Source organism: Oryzias latipes, chromosome 24 (assembly GCF_053564925.1).
Source record: "Oryzias latipes strain Hd-rR chromosome 24, Olatipes_Hd-rR_3.1".
Taxonomy (NCBI): Eukaryota; Metazoa; Chordata; class Actinopteri; order Beloniformes; family Adrianichthyidae; genus Oryzias; species Oryzias latipes.
Window position 1 is genome coordinate 1,797,974 of NC_136260.1, and position 15,853 is coordinate 1,813,826.

At 44.3% G+C, this 15,853-nt stretch overlaps 1 protein-coding gene and 2 long non-coding RNA genes across 3 annotated transcripts; 1 reads left to right on the forward strand and 2 right to left on the reverse strand.

Moving 5' to 3' along the window:
• Positions 1 to 1,795: 1,795 nt before the first annotated feature.
• Positions 1,796 to 4,516, reverse strand: LOC144990188 (uncharacterized). Its single transcript, XR_013654177.1, has 2 exons — positions 4,376 to 4,516; positions 1,796 to 2,846 (listed from the first exon to the last, which is right to left on the reverse strand). It is a non-coding gene; the product is annotated as an uncharacterized LOC144990188 (long non-coding RNA).
• On the forward strand, positions 4,467 to 14,861 carry flvcr1 (FLVCR choline and heme transporter 1). Its single transcript, XM_011493123.4, has 10 exons — positions 4,467 to 5,372; positions 5,517 to 5,658; positions 6,076 to 6,213; positions 6,931 to 6,998; positions 8,594 to 8,703; positions 8,889 to 8,996; positions 12,023 to 12,128; positions 12,267 to 12,378; positions 12,457 to 12,533; positions 13,177 to 14,861. The coding sequence occupies exons 1-10, from the start codon at positions 4,656 to 4,658 to the stop codon at positions 13,252 to 13,254; spliced, it is 1,656 nt and encodes a 551-aa protein (XP_011491425.1). The 5' UTR covers positions 4,467 to 4,655; the 3' UTR covers positions 13,255 to 14,861.
• On the reverse strand, positions 8,840 to 11,941 carry LOC144990187 (uncharacterized). Its single transcript, XR_013654176.1, has 2 exons — positions 11,805 to 11,941; positions 8,840 to 9,064 (listed from the first exon to the last, which is right to left on the reverse strand). It is a non-coding gene; the product is annotated as an uncharacterized LOC144990187 (long non-coding RNA).
• Positions 14,862 to 15,853: the final 992 nt, after the last annotated feature.

The following is a 15,853-nucleotide window of genomic DNA, read 5'->3' on the forward strand; positions in this document are numbered from 1 at the left end:
CTGTCTGCTCTATGCTGCTTCATGGTCTTGCCCCCCTTCCCCTCCTATTATCACCCTCCTACCTCCCTCCCTCTCTCTAACGTCCCTCTTTCTTTTTCCCCTCTTTCCTTTTCAGTCCGGTCCAACACCAAAGATTTTCAAACATGATTGCAATTAATAAAGTTTAGCCTCAATTACAAAAGGGGTTTATTCAGACATACCTTTGGTTTGTCTGAAGATTAATAACCTCTCTTGTTAAAATAAAATATGTCCAACACAAGAGGCCCTCAGCTCTCATCTGTCTGCCTAGCTGTTGGACAGGACAAGTTTAAAAAAAAAAAAAAAAGAAATGTCACAGCGGAGTTTCTGGAGTTGATGGACACAACAACAGCTGATGACGTAGTCAGCTCTCTAGTTGCTGCACTTGACAATGTTGGAGTGAACTGGTCACGTGATGCCAGTCTGGTCACTGATGGCGCCCATCAAAGGTCAGGAAAAGGGCAGGTGTTGCCACAAAATTCAGGCAGAAACCAGGAAAAGATTCTTGGACATTTCATTGTGTTTTCCACCCTTGAATGACAGTAAATGCGTTGCTGAACAGGATCTGAATCCTGATATTGACGGCCAGGTGAAGTTTAAGGAAATAAAGGAGGTTAACTCCAAATTCTTATGTTCACAAATGTTTGCAGGTTTAATTTAGTTGAACTTTTCATTTATTCGCACATTTACATTTTAGGCAGGTGTTTCATTTTCTGTAGCCCCTCTCAAGTTTATTATTGGGATTGCTTCAGTGTCAGATGTAAAATATTGAGTCTGTGTAAAATAGAATAAACCAATTTTTTTTTAAGTGAATTGCATTTTTTTCCCATCCATTGGCCTCTGTGAATAAATGTGTAATAAAAAGTGATTAGGCTACCATATTGGTTGAGGCATTTTTTCTGAGAAAAAAAAAAAGCTGTTGTTTGCTTTTATGTTACTGGTCCGGCCCACTTTGGATTGTTTGCCTTGAATGTGGCCCCCGAACCAAAATGAGTTTGACACCCCTGCACTAGACTTTTTAAAGAAACCTTTCCCCTAATTAATGATTCCATATTAACGATAATAAATACCTCTCTGGAAACGGGTTACGTGCCACAGTCTTTTAAATATGCAGTTGTTAAACCTCTTCTGAAAAAACCCAGTTTGGATCCAAGCAACTATAGACCAATATCAAACCTCCCCTTTATTTCTAAAATCCTAGAAAGAGTTGTAGTTAAGCAGCTTTACTGCCACCTACAGGACAACAGGACAAGTTATTGGCCTCAGAAAAGGGACTAGTTTCTATTCTGGTCCTGTTAGACCTCAGTGCAGCCTTTGACACCATTGACCACAGTATTCTACTCCATAGATTAGAGCATGACACAAGGATCAGAGGAATTGCCCTCCAGTGGTTTGAATCCTATTTATCCGTTAGGTACCAGTTCGTTAATGTAAATGGACATTCCTCTCAGTGCACTCGAGTTCCACAGGGCTCAGTTTTAGGACCTATTCTGTTTATGCTTTATATGCTACCCCTAGGAAACATAATCAGGAAACACATCATTAATTTTAATTGTTATGCCGACGATACGCAGTTGTATTTATCCATGAAGCCTGACCAGAATGACGATATAGAGAAACTGAATGCCTGCATCAGTGACATCAAGACCTGGATGACAATTAATTACCTCCTCTTGAACCCAGAAAAAACTGAGGTCATTATACTTGGTCCTAAAAACCTCAGAGATGCTCTGTCTGCTCAGATAGTCTCCCCGGATGGTGAAAGTATAGCCTCCAATTCCACAGTTAGAAACCTTGGGGTTTTATTTGACCAGGATTTATCATTTAAGGCTCACATATCTCAGGCGTGTAGAACTGCCTTTTTTCACCTGCGGAATATATCTAAGATCAGAAATATACTTTCTAAAAGTGATGCTGAAAAACTCATCCATGCATTTGTTACGTCTAGACTGGATTACTGTAACTCCTTGTTAGCAGCGTGTCCTAAGAGTTCCTTAAGAAGTTTCCAGCTTGTTCAGAACGCAGCAGCTAGATTGTTAGCAGGAACTAGCAGAAGAGATCACATCACTCCTGTGTTAGTTTCACTTCACTGGATCCCAGTTGATTCTAGAATCAAGTTCAAGATCCTCCTGTTAACGTATAAGGCCTTGCATGGAATGGCCCCATCCTTTATCAAAGACCTCATAGTCCATTACCATCCAATCAGAACACTTAACTCACTTAATGCAGGACTGCTTGTGGTTCCTAGAATTAGTAAAAGTACGGTTGGAGGTAGAGCGTTTAGCCACCAAGCCCCTGTCTTATGGAATAAACTCCCAGCTCATGTAAGAGAGGCCGATTCAGTTTCTACATTCAAAGTTAGACTGAAAACATTCCTCTGTGGACAGGCTTATTGTCAGACTAGTTAGTATTCAGAGATTATTTAACTTACTGTTAATGTGTTTAAATTAAACTTAATAACAACAACTATTTGTTTTAAAAGGCTGCTAGAAGTTGAAGCTGGGGTAACTATGGTGCACTGGGGCTCTGTCCTCTTTTCTCATCTATTTCTACCCTTCCTCTCTCCTCTATTCTTGATCATTATTCATCATTCAGTTCTCCATCCCTCTAGTGCAGTGCGATTCATGTACTTTCCCTCTTTCCCTCTCCCCTTCTGGGGAGTGGAAGTGCTTCGAGACTCCAGTTGGCTCATCCGTGCTCCTGTTCCTGTCCGTGTATCTCGTCTCTGGCTCGTCTCTGCTCCTGCTTCTACACCTGGCTGTGGATCCTGTCTCCGGCTCGACTCGCGCCCCTGACCGTCCCCCCAACTCCGTCTGGATGAAGCTCGTCTGCTGGACATTAAACATGTAGTTGTAGAGTTAGATAAATTAATATTTCTCTAAGAGAGAAAATTTTGAGAAATACCAAAACCTATGCGGTGGTTTGAGGTCCAATCAGCAGACCCCTCTTTGCATTTTTGGTTTACCTATGTCACAGAATGAGTGATGTTGAAGTAGAAAATGAAAAAGCATTTTGAAGGATTGATTTTTTTTTTTATTTATTTGATGCAGTTGCATTGTGAAAATGAAAAAGCATTTCTGTTAATCCATTTTAATTTTTTTCCATTTACCATTTACCAAATGTCAAATTAGATGTTTCTAATTAAATTGAGATATACATTTAATAGAGAACTTTTTGAAAACTAAATGTCAAATACCATTTTCTCCATTGTTTTAATTAAGTGGCAGATTGAGCTGTGTTGAGGAAGAAAAAGAAAAGGCAGTTTGTTAGATTGCTTTTTCATTTTTGAGTCAACAAATGCAGCTTTTTGAAAACAAAAAGCATTTCTGGTATTGACTTTTATTTTTAGTTCTGCTACAGAAACGTAGTTCTCATACAAGAACTGTCATTATATTTTATGTAGAAACAAATCAATATTTGGCAAAAATTGGATTAATAACGGTATTTGGTCATTATTACACATTATGAGTTATAATGGAAACATTATCTCATTTGAAACTTTTTCCACTAAGTTTCCTTTTCCTATTCCTATTCAGTTACAAAAATACTTCATATTATTTGGAGTAGTTTCTGGTGATAATTTATTTGATTTGGCATTTAAGACTTTATTAATTTCTGGGAAATTCTTTTCTTTATTTGTAAGAGCATATTTTCAAAAACCAAACCATTATTTAATACATTTAATAAAGAGATCCGTTTATATGTTAAATCACTGAAATTCATGAAAAACAAAAACGCAATAAAACTGTCCATTTTCATTGAAGATCACATGTTGTATGACAATCCCTATTCTAATTGTAATGTTTTTATTTTTATTTTATTCTTTTCCTTTTATTTCTTTCTGTTGTAGTTATGTAAATGTGTGTATCATCCTTTGAAGTTCCAATACAGAAAAAATAAAAATAAACTTTTTGCGCCACTGGGTGCAGCCCCCTTGCTTCTCCTTTCCCTGCAGTTCGGAGAGCCTGCAGTGAAGCAGGTCCCCTCCGTGGTGCGTGGAACAATGCTGCACCTTCTGTGGGTGGGAGGGCGGGCCACGCGTGGCGTGTCTGCCCCACAGCGAACGTTACCCCTGGAGTTTTCTGCAGGATTTTCGTCTTGTTTGAAGACATTTGATGTTTATTGTTTCCTTTCGGGATTTTTTTATTATTCATATTTTTTAATAAATGAGTTTTACTCCATTTATTTTAGATTTAAATATTGTATTTTTATCACATTTCCTGGTTTTAGAACTTCATTCTTGTGCAGAACTGTGGTTAACATCATTTGGATTGTTTCTTATTGTGAAATAAAGAATGACAGTTCATGAAAAAAATAAAAAGGTTTTAAGTACAGTTAACGAGTACATCGAACTTGCTTCGTTGTTGCGTCATCACTTAATGCTCGTGCACGCGCAGACAGCTCCGCCTCTCTTCTATTGGCCACTCAGCATTGGAGGGCCGTGCGTCAGCTCAGAGGAGCGCGCGCCGTGCCGGCACAGGAAGCCGGGTGGTGAAAGACGTGGATCTGATCTGATGGGGCAGCCCGCCTGAGCTGCTTGTCCGGGCATCACTGCCGAAGGACAACGGATCCCCCCCTCACCGTGCCGCCGCCAGGTATCGCTCCACTTCCCGGAGGTGGCGCTGCAAAGCGGCACCATGGTGGCTGGAGAGCTCATGCAGGACCTGCACCTGCGCGCGGATGCCGGCGCGCCGGACCACATCACCGTCGATACAAAGAGTCCCGAACCAGAAGATGCTGAGCTAGAGGCAGACCCGACAGTCAGAGCTCCGCCGGCTGGAGGAGCGGATGGCTTAGACACGCTCCCGGGCTTTGAACGTGAACAGGAGCCCCCCTCGGATGAAAGAGAAGCGATGCTGCCCAATGGAGGGGGAGCAGGGAGCGAAGTGGAGGCGCAGGTGGAGACGCGACTAGAAACACGGCTGTACCTGAAGCGGTTCGCGGTTCTGGCCGTGTTCAGCCTGTCCTCGCTGGTCAACGCGTTCCAGTGGATCCACTACAGCATCATCGCACACGTCTTCACGCGCTACTACGGCGTGAGCAACAGCCAGGTGGACTGGCTCTCCATCGTCTACATGGTGGCCTACGTGCCGCTCATCTTCCCAGCCACCTGGCTGCTGGATCGGCGGGGGCTGCGGCTGACGGCCATGCTGGGAGCCGGCCTCAACTGCGCCGGCGCGTGGCTAAAGTGCGCCAGCGTGAACCCCGAGCGCTTCGGCGTCACTGTCACTGCGCAGGTCGTCTGCGCCGTGGCGCAGGTCTTTATCCTCGGGCTGCCGTCCCGTGTTGCCTCGGTGTGGTTCGGACCTCGGGAGGTTTCCACCGCGTGCGCCACAGCCGTGCTCGGAAACCAGGTAAGGGGGCGCGCGTGCAACAGGTTTGAAGTGCTGCGAGTTTCTTCTGAACCAACCGACTCTGATCATCTTTGGTGTTTTGTTGCATTTTGAGCCAAAACTGTGTGAGAACAACAGTCACCCCCCTGCTGTTCTTGTGTGTAGCTGGGCACCGCCATCGGCTTCCTGCTGCCTCCAGTTCTGGTTCCGACAACTGACGATGTGGACCTGACGGGTCACAACATCAGCATCATGTTCTATGGCACCGCCGCTGTGTCTACGCTGCTCTTCATCCTCACCGTCACAGGTGCCCTCATTATTACACTCCCACCTGCTTTAGTCAGGTGTGCTGCACAGGACGTTTGCGTGCACAAGCATGAGGGAGGTGGGATTTTGACTGATCACTCTGTTCTGTGCTTTGACACAATTATTTTTTGTGAACCGTGCCATTATCGGACGGATTTCCAAACAGAGGTTCTGTTTGGGACAGAACCTCAAATGTAGTACCAAAAGCAGCCACAAGGGCTGTGAGGATTGCTGTTCCTCCTGCCCAGCTGAAAGCTAAGCACAGGGTGACTCGGCTGACTTTCACATGGGGGCATACCTGACACCCTTCTGCGCAGGTTAAGGAGCCATGGGGGCAGCTGAAGGTGTTCCTGTCCTTCACATGGAAAATCTTCCTCTTTGGTGACTCTTCGCTTCTAACTTCAGATGTTTCCCACAGTCATACAGGACCGACCTCCTCTGCCCCCGAGCCAAGCTCAGGCCGTCTTACCAGACCTGCTGGAGGAGTACTCCTACAAACAGTCCATCATCAATCTGGTAAAGAACAAAGCCTTCATCCTGCTGCTCATCAGCTACGGCAAGTCAAACAGAGACATTTCACATGACACTCATTTACTAGAACACTGTCTCATCAACAGATTAGGCTTTACTTTGAGCCGGATCAGGGGTCAAGTATAGACTCCTGCCGACTCAGCAGACGTAGGTTTGAATGAGGCTGTGGTTGAACATCAGAGTGGCTGAACCCACCTTGCACTGGTCCAAACGGGCCAAATTTCTGTTTTGGGGGTTCAAACGTGCTGCATTCACTGCTGTCCTTAGCACCTTCCAAGCTCTCCTATGACATACATTTGCCCAGCTCTGTAACGTTGCAATAATCAGCAGGTTGAAGTGTAGCCTGGGGCAGCAGGTGATGTTACTGGAGATCAAATGCTGAAATATTTTTTTTTTCTAAATGGATTTAGACCTTCTGTGATTGACAGCTCATTTGCATTTTAAGGAGATCATGAATAAGGTTCCCCTTTAGACCTGGAAGACTTTTTCCTGAGGGGAGAACGCTCACAGAGCTCCTCAGTGCCATAAATGAGCTATAAAGAAACAAATTGGAGTAAACAGTTTAGGTTTTCATTATTTTTGAATTGTGCTAAATCCGACATTGTTAATGGAGGCAGAGGTGCAGTTGAGAACTGAAGAAGCCTCGAGTCTGGAGGAACTGCTTTGAAAAACCGAATCCTGCTAACATGACCTGGACGACTGAGAATCTCCATTGATCCAAAGCTCTTTGCTTTGTTTTCAGGCATCCTGACAGGAGCCTTCTACTCCGTTTCCACTCTCCTCAACCAGATGATCATGACCTGCTATGTGGTAAGACCATCCATCTTATGCCCCCCATTGAATTCCTTTTGGGGTAATGGGGTTACTGGAGCCAACCCAGCTACTGCTGGGCAAAGGTGGGATCTGTTGCAGGGCCACACACACACACACACACACTGTCATGTATAGGGTTGGGCGATGTCCCCTAATTTGGCCGTTGACGATGTTTGCTGTCAACCATCGGGATGGACGATGACATCGTCGGGGGGGGGGGTATTTTTACATTTTTCGTTCTTATATAACTGCTATTCGTTATTTTGCTTTTTTCATTTTATTTCCCAACTAATGGTTAATCCGGGATGATCCAGTATAAACTGAGGGAAGTGACTTTAACAGAAAAAGTAACAAGCAAAATAGAAAAGAAGTAGTCCGCTCCCGCACTTAACTAGCGAAGTGGACCGGCGGAGGGCGGATTTACAGCTTTATGTTTGATGGGAAGGGGGGGGGGGGGTACATGAGCGGTATGTGTGGGAGATTTAAGACTGCGATCCGTCCCGCAGCTCTAGGGGTACAAGCAACCGAACTCAGAACCGGGTCTAAAAGTGTGTGTCTGAGCACAGCTCGGATCGTCAGCAGACACACAGCGGTTTGAGCTTCAAAGCAGAAATGTCGCTCAGTCCTTAGAAAACATTCAAACAATCACGTGGATTTGTGTTTCCAGTTGTGTCCCGACTAAATAAAGGCTGATGTTATTCACAGTATGCAGCGCCACCCAAAGCTAATGTTGTTAGCCCGTGTTAGCATACTGCTAATCCTGGCTACGTTCAGAAAAAGCACTGACCACACGGATTAAAATTCAAATGATGAGCGAACAGGTGTTTCATAATAACCGTAACATTATTAAAAGCACGTTTAGAAGATCGTCTCGTATTTTACCGAGCTGACATGTCAATGTATATAGCCGCTCGCCGCTGTTATCGTTTTGTATTGAATTGTTACCTTCAATAAAGTTTGGAAAAAAAGCCGCTCGGCGGAAGTTGTATCCTCTTCCGGTTTTCAAACTGCGCATGTGCGAATACTGCGCGTGTGCGAATGATTTATTCCGACCGAAATTGTGACCTTAGTGAACGTTTTTATATTCTGAAAACATTTTTCTGGGCCCATGTACACGGTTGGAGTCTAATCCGACCATTGATCCCATCAGGATATTTTGTACATGTAACCGCGGCTTATGATGTCGACGCGCAATGTGGCGGGGGCGTGGCATCACGATGGTGGTCTCTCCATCGGGATGTCAGTCACCCATCACGATGGACGATGATATCGTCCATCGGCACAACCCTAGTCATGTACAACTAGGGGCCATTTAGAGTCATTAGTTACCCTGAGAGGCATGTTTTTGGACCGTAGGAGGTTCTGCTTTGGCAGCTGTGTGTGTGTAGGGGCGAACAAAGATAGGGAGATGAAAACTTTGATGGAACGAATAGTTCAAGCGTCATGTTGCTGCTTTGGGCACACATGCACAAACACGTGTAAACACATTGACAGACATGAAAACTTACACACACAAGGGTAAAAATACATATAGACAGACATGAGCAAAGATCTGATACATTTCTCTGATACTTGTCTGCTCACCTCACCAGGATCAGGGCCAGGAACTAAATGCTGGAAGAATCGGTTTGACTCTGGTCATTGCCGGGATGGTTGGCTCCATCCTATGTGGGGTGTGGCTGGACCACACCAAGACGTACAAGTAAACACTCACACACACACAGAGACAGAGTCCCAACGACCTGATAAGGAAGTCTGACACTTCATCATCAGTGCTTCTTAACTGCTCCCCCACTCTATACTTCAGTGTGTCAGCATGTGTGTGTTTCTCTGGAAGGTGACATTGATTAGTACAAAGATAATGTTTGAAGTTTTTCTCTGCCGCAGGTCCACCACCTTGGTTGTGTACCTTCTGTCCTTTGTGAGCATGCTGGTCTTCACATTCACCTTAAAGGTGGACATCTACCTGGTGTTCTTCACTGCAGGGCTCCTGGGGTATGTTCCTCGTAGTTTTATTGTCTTTGTGCGTACAGCGGTCCCTCAATTATCGCAGGAGTCACATTCTAAAATATGAAATCCACAAAGTTAGATATGGATGTTTTAAGGCTGTATCTCACTCCACACTCTGCACTTTTCTCAGACAGACATGAACATTCTCACACTGTCCTCTCTTGTTTAACTCTCAAAGTTCAAACCCCGATAGAAAATTACCAGTAAGTCCAGGATTATAGAATGAAAACAAAGATGAAAGAGGCTGACAGTCCTGTCTGGTCCCACCCCCACAGAAAGTAATCCTGTCCCATCCCGCTGCTGCTAGTATGACTACCACTCCCATCCCACTTCCATTCAAAATGACTTCTGTTCCTGTGGCCATCCCTAATGTTTTTTTCTTTAATATCAGAATCAGAATCAGCTTTATTGGCCAAGTACAGAGCATGTACAAGGAATTTGGCTTCGGTGTCTTGTGCTCTCGTGCAAACTAGAAAGATGTGAAAAAAGTTTAAAGGAGTAAGACAGAAGAGGATAAATAATAAAAAGAAAGTACTATAAGGTAGATAACCGCATCACTGCACTTTTTTTTTAAAGTTTTTTTTTGTTTAAGTTCTGCATTTGCTGCGTGATTGGAACTATAATAAACAATGAAAACATTCATCTTTGCTGATAATGTACTTTTTCTGCTAGTCCTGTGTTCAGACTTCAGGGGTTTCTGGGGGAAACCTTTTATTACTGTTCTCCTTCACCCCCTCTACGCGGCTCCCTCTACTTACACACACGTGCGCAGTTTCAGACACGACACGGCCGCCTGCCGGAGGATTTTGTGTTGGGGGGGGGGGGGGGGGGGGGTTATTACTGTTCTCGTTCACTCTGTAACACCAAACATGAACGTTCATTGTTAGATTTCTATGAATGTCACTACATGTTTTGTTTGTTAACTATTTTGTGCAGCACAATTTTACGTGTCTGTATAAACAAAGGGGGAGCCTTCTGCCCCGCGTTCTTCATGGGTGTCAGGCTTCATGGCTAGCAGAAAGGTGACAGTGTCTGCAGGGGACATGCGGTTAACTGCGACACCGCGCCCCACTGCTAGGTTCAACTCCAGGTGGTTCTGGCTCCAGAGGACTAGCCGCTCCACTTCTCCTCTGTATGCAGTCTCATCACCGTCCCGGATGAGCCTAATGACTGTGGTGTCGTCTGCAAACTTCAAGAGTTTCACAGGGGGGGCTCCTGATCTGCAGTAGAGGGAGAAGAGCAGAGGGGAGAGAACACACCCCTGGGGGGTGTCAGTGTTAAGGATCCGGATGCTGGATCTAAAGCGTCCCAGTTTCACCTGCTGCCTCCTGTCAGTCAGGAAACTGGTGATCCACTGACAGGTGGGGAGAGGCACAGTGAGCTGGGACCGTTTGTGGTGGAGGAGCTCTGGGATGATGGTATTAAATGCAGAGCTAAAGTCCACAAAAGGACCTGTGCATACGTGTCTGCAGAGTCGAGGTGGTGCAGGATGTAGTGGAGAGCCATGTTGACTGGAGAGCCATATGGTCACCATGCAACCCATTACATGTTGTTTTATCTGTTCTCATCCTTTTTAAAAGCAGATGAGTCAGTTTGTTTAGATTTTGCATACCAGTACACCATGTCTTCCATAGTTAGACTACCAGTAAATCAAACATAAAACTGCATTTGACTTATTCATTGAACATTTTTTTAATGGACATGTTAACCATCTTCATCCAACATGTTTTTACATAATAAGTGCAGTTTCTATGTTGCTGTGTAGGAACAAAAATGCATCCACATTTTATGGAGCTCTTTTGTGAAGATGTGCGGCAGATGTGAAGACAAAACTTCACATGTGAGGTCAATATCTGTTGGATGAACAAAGAGATGCTTGGCTGATTCTTTCCTGAATTTGCTTTGTAAGTTTCTTTTCAGGAATCCCAAAGAGACTGGTGTACTTTACTATGATAAGACGTGTTCCACAAGCTTCACATGACGTGGTATCACCGTCGCACTCGACTCAATATATCCAACTTTCCTACAAGCTCCTTGAACTATAGATATGTCTTTGTTGTTCTTATGTCAATTTTTCCTTAATCAAACTAGCCGTGGATGGCGGCTCCCTCCATTGCTGCACTTAGAATTACAGCGAGAGAAACCGTGAATAAAAGCACTGGGGTCTTCTGGTTGATGTGCATTTTTAATGGCTTAAATTATTACCAGAAAACTAAAAAAGGCTCTGTCTTTACTGTTTTGTTGCCTTGCTTATTGGTTGGCCCCACTATTTTAACCTGTAGCGTCCCAACTCTGTGGTTAGTGAAACGGATGACTACCATCCCACAGGAATCCCGTGACCCATGGGATTCCTGACAAAATGTTAGTCTCTAATATACAGCAGAGTTCTGTTTTATGTCATTTTTATAACTAGGTAGAAAATGATGAACGGTTAACGTTGGTTCTCTGCCCAACCTCCTGAAGATCTCCTTCAGGAGTTCAAACATGAGGATTTTAGGCAACATTTCTGCAGACACTCTTAACTGAACATGAACTGAACAGTGTTTTATTTTTTTATTCAAATGCTGTGGGTGGATGTCGGTTGCTTGAACAAAAACTGGACTAACAGGTTCTGAGTCTGTTCTCCTCTTAAATATAAAAGCTGTGGCATGAAGCATGTGGTTTTCTTATTTTCATAAATCAGGAGCTCACAAATGGGAGATGTAAAGGAAAAAGACGGATACATTCTATTTTGATCAAGGCCCAGAGTCCCATTCATCCACACACACTCATACACTGATCAGATAAAGATACCTTATTGGTTGGTCCCAGCTTGGGAAATTCGGTGATGGCGGGTCCACTGCTGAACACTGGCACAGACCTATAACCACCATGGGCAACGTGGGATTCAGTGTCTTCCCAATGAAACGTTGACACAGAGGCGGGAGCCGATCCCGCAAACCTCCGTCCTATCAGCGGTTGACCCCCCTGTACCACAAAACTGACATCAGAAAAATGGTCCTGTGTTTCAGCTTCTTCATGACGGGATACTTACCACTCGGCTTCGAGTTTGGAGTAGAGATCACTTACCCAGAGTCTGAAGGAACGTCTTCTGGCCTCCTCAATGCTTTTGCTCAGGTACGTGTCTTACCTGCAGAAGATCTTCTAATTTTGTCTGAAACTATTCTGAACTTTGTAAAAAGAGATGTCTTCTAAGGAGCCAAGAGACGTGTTTCAGATAAGCTGTAAATGTCTCCTGTGTGTGTTTATTTGCAGATCTTTGGGATCCTATTCACTCTCATTCAGGGCAAACTGACCACAGACTACGACCCACTCACTGGAAATCTCTTCCTGTGCGCCTGGATCTTTGGGGGAGCTATTCTCAGTGGTGAGCTGTGTGTGTATGTGCACATGTGCGTGCCTGTCACAGAAAATGCTAAAGCTGCCGCCTGCCTTCCTATTCCAGCTTTAATCAAGTCGGACCTGAAGAGACACAGCGTGAACGTGGGAGCTGGCGGCGCTGTGAGCAGTGAGCTGCAGATGGTGAGTCTGCAGAGAAAGGGCCTCTTCAGCTTGTTTCTGTCTTCAGCAGGAACCCTGAAAGGTCAATCTGTGCAGTGAAAGCGTTCATGTCTCTGTGTGAGCCCTCCCTGACAAATTGATTCATGACATTCGTAAAAACGACATTAAGCAGAACTTTTTCTGAGTCACAATGACGAGTTCAAAGAATCATAAATATTTTTCAAAACACTTTTCCCAAAAACAAGCAAAATTCTCGGGAATTAAAAAAATGTGTCCAGTGTTTACATACACTATCTACAGTGCAGGAATGGGTTTTAACTCATGGCGCATTATTTACACAACTGGATTTAGGTCTGATCAAGTGCTGGTTCTGTTCCTGGTCTGGTCCTGGTCTAGTTCAGAGCTTATCCTGATTTGATCAAGGTCTGGCCCAGGTTTAGTCTTGGCCTGACCCCTATCTGGTCCAGTGCTGGTTATAGTCTGGTCAAGAGCTGATCTTAGTCAGATCCAAAGCCAGTTTCTGGTAATGGTCCTGCTTTAGCAGGTTTGAAGGTTCATCTGAACTCTGGTTTGGACCAAACAACAGGACCCTGTGGTCTCTTTGTGCTCCTGAGGTAAAGTTCTGCTGATTACTTGTTGAGAAACTGCTAATTTCTTCCAACAGCCCCCTCCTGAAGAAATAAAGACCAGGACAGTCCTCCTGGAGCCATCTGTCAGCTTTTCCTGTGAAACCTCGCTGTGATCTGTGGGGGGCGGAGCTTTCCTGGAAATGGCACAAGCAAACAATCTGGGGCGCCCTTTTTGTATGATCACCTGGACAACCGGCGGCTCATCTGAGTCTGGGTCGGATCCCTGCAGGGTGATCACACGCTCACATGTCCCCCTTCATCTCTGCTGAGGAAGACAATGGGCTCAGGTGACCTCTTCTGGTTTTACTGCAGCTGTGGCGCAAAATGATCTGAAGCATAAGACGATCACATGACCAGTGTGTGGTGTGATCTCTGTAAGGAGGAGGAGGACTTTGGAATTTTCCTTAGCTGTTCCTGTTAAATGCAGCGTTATGTCTGAGCTTCAGATCTTCAGCTGCACCTGAGAGTCTGGGCGCTGGACGCCATCCTGCACAAAGATCTTCATGACTGAAACCTGGAACATGAACAGAAATGCAGTTGTTTTTATCAAAACCTGTTCTTAATGGACCAAACACAATGTGAAGTAGTTTGGCTCACAAAGATGCACAACTTCAGGCTCAAATGCACAAGTTAGGTCTTTATGTTGAAACAGTCAGGCTCTGATGGACTTCCAGTTTTAAGGCCGTGTCAGACAGCCACTACTTCCATTTTGCTTATTGTCCACATATGACATTTCTTTCCTCTGTAATCCATGCGTGATCTACATCATTCATAAGTGTTTCTTGCGTTTGTCGTTCAACAATGTGCGCAGATGTCCGTCAAAGATGTCAGCTGATGCGTCTTTATGTGAGCTCCGTTTTGCACTGTTCCACAGTTTTGGTTGGTTGAGAATAACACAGTCATTTCATAAATTCTACGCATTCTACGTGCGTGATTTTTGCGAGATGCATAGGCAGATTTGTGGCTTTCCACAACTGTTCCACGCATGTCTCACATGCTTTTAATGCATGTACCATCGATGTATAACTTTTATATCACGTACACATAACACGCTAAATTTACGTAATTGACACACCAAATAATTACAAATAAACAGCACAATAATCATGCACAATTGGAGTATCGTGTGGCTTTTACGTTGGTTAACGTGTTCTTTGCGTGATTTTGGACCAATTTTCATCCGTGCAGTATGTTCAAAATGTATGTAGTGGCTATGTGACATCATCTTTACGTCTTCATGCTGATAATTATGTTTGACATGTTTGCGTGTTTCACTGAGATGCTGCCAGAGCTCATCAAAGAATCGGTTTGACTGGAACTCCACTGACCCAGCTCAGAACCGCCCCGGTTCTTTAGGATCCTTCCAAAAGCAGCTTGTTTTTTGGGGAAGAAAGCAGCATGTCTGCCAACGTAAAGTCAGAAAACCTTCAGGGTCTCCTGGAAACAGCTGCTGAGGAGCAGGAGTTTAAGTCCACACTGCTGTCATGTCTGTCTGAAAAGTGATGCTTTGTTTTGTTTTTCCTTTAACTTTGCTGTAACGGTTCTGGTGCCAGATGTTTCACCCACTTGCTTCCTTTGTGGGGTCAGCTTATTTTATTTCAAAGGGAGCGTAGCTGTTGGAGCCAGTTGATTTCCAGATTAACAACGAAATTCCAGGATTCCCAAACTCCTCAAGGGGTGTGAACGCACCTCTGTGACCAAATAAAGGATCAACCAAGAACTTTGTGTGCCTAATGTTGCCCTAATCTGTAACGTTGCCTCAGATTATTCAGTAATTTAACCCCTTCATGTCTGACTTTATTTCAAAGATTTGAAAAGATGTTCTTCAGTGGAATCCTGGTTTTAATGGTACATTGTGAATTAAGGAGATGTGGCATAAAGGGGTTAACAGCTAACATTTACACAAAAACCTCTGTTGAGTTTCATATTTCACACCTCACATTATAAAGACATCTCAAATTCAGAATGTTCAGTTGAAGAAAAAACATTAATCCGAGAGTAAATCAGGTGTTATATGAAGTCTTCTTATCACATCCTGCAGAGATTCATCACAGCTGTGAGGAAGATCTCCTGCAGCTAAATAAGGTTCTGACTGAAGACGCTTGAGTTATCGTGTTATGAAGATGATGGTGGAGGTTTTCCACCACGGTTTCAATCTAATGAAGGCTCCTTCTTTGGATGATCAGCTCTAGAGCAGCATCCAGAACAGAGCCAGACCTTTTCATCACTTTGTTCAGCCTCTTGAAGTGGTTGATGCTGCTGCCTCAACAGGTGACCGCAGAGAATAATCCGCTTTGTCACTTCGTTAAAACAGCATCACTGTTGGGTCTCCAGTCCAGCCTCTCATCCAGGTTAACACCAAGGTGCTCATACTCCTCCCCCACCTCCACTTTCTTCTCCTTGATGGAAACAGTGTTTGACATCCTGCTGCACCTCCCTCCCACTGTTATGATGACACTTCCTCCAAATTTTCTGGTGCACCTCCATGTTGTTTCTGATCTTTAACTTGTTCCTGAATGCTTTAGAATAATTTCCAGTCTCCCTAAAAATAAACTTTTTTTCTTAAACCAATTTTTTTAGCCACTGCTGATCCACAGTTTGTTGTTGGGGAAGCTTCTCACTGAATCGCTAGGGGGGATGCTGTCCACAGTTAGTCAGTCAGGCACAGAGTGCTTCCCAGTTTGAATCTTCAGAACAACCTGGCAGAGTTTC

Bases quoted from the DNA above. Each gene is read 5' to 3' on its own strand.
- flvcr1 (XM_011493123.4), top strand. From the start codon at position 4,656: ATGGTGGCTGGAGAGCTCATGCAGGACCTGCACCTGCGCGCGGATGCC. The intron at 5,659-6,075 runs GTGCCCTCATTA...TGTTTCCCACAG, and splicing joins CTTCATCCTCACCGTCACAG to TCATACAGGACCGACCTCCT. The intron at 8,997-12,022 runs GTATGTTCCTCG...CCTGTGTTTCAG, and splicing joins TTCACTGCAGGGCTCCTGGG to CTTCTTCATGACGGGATACT.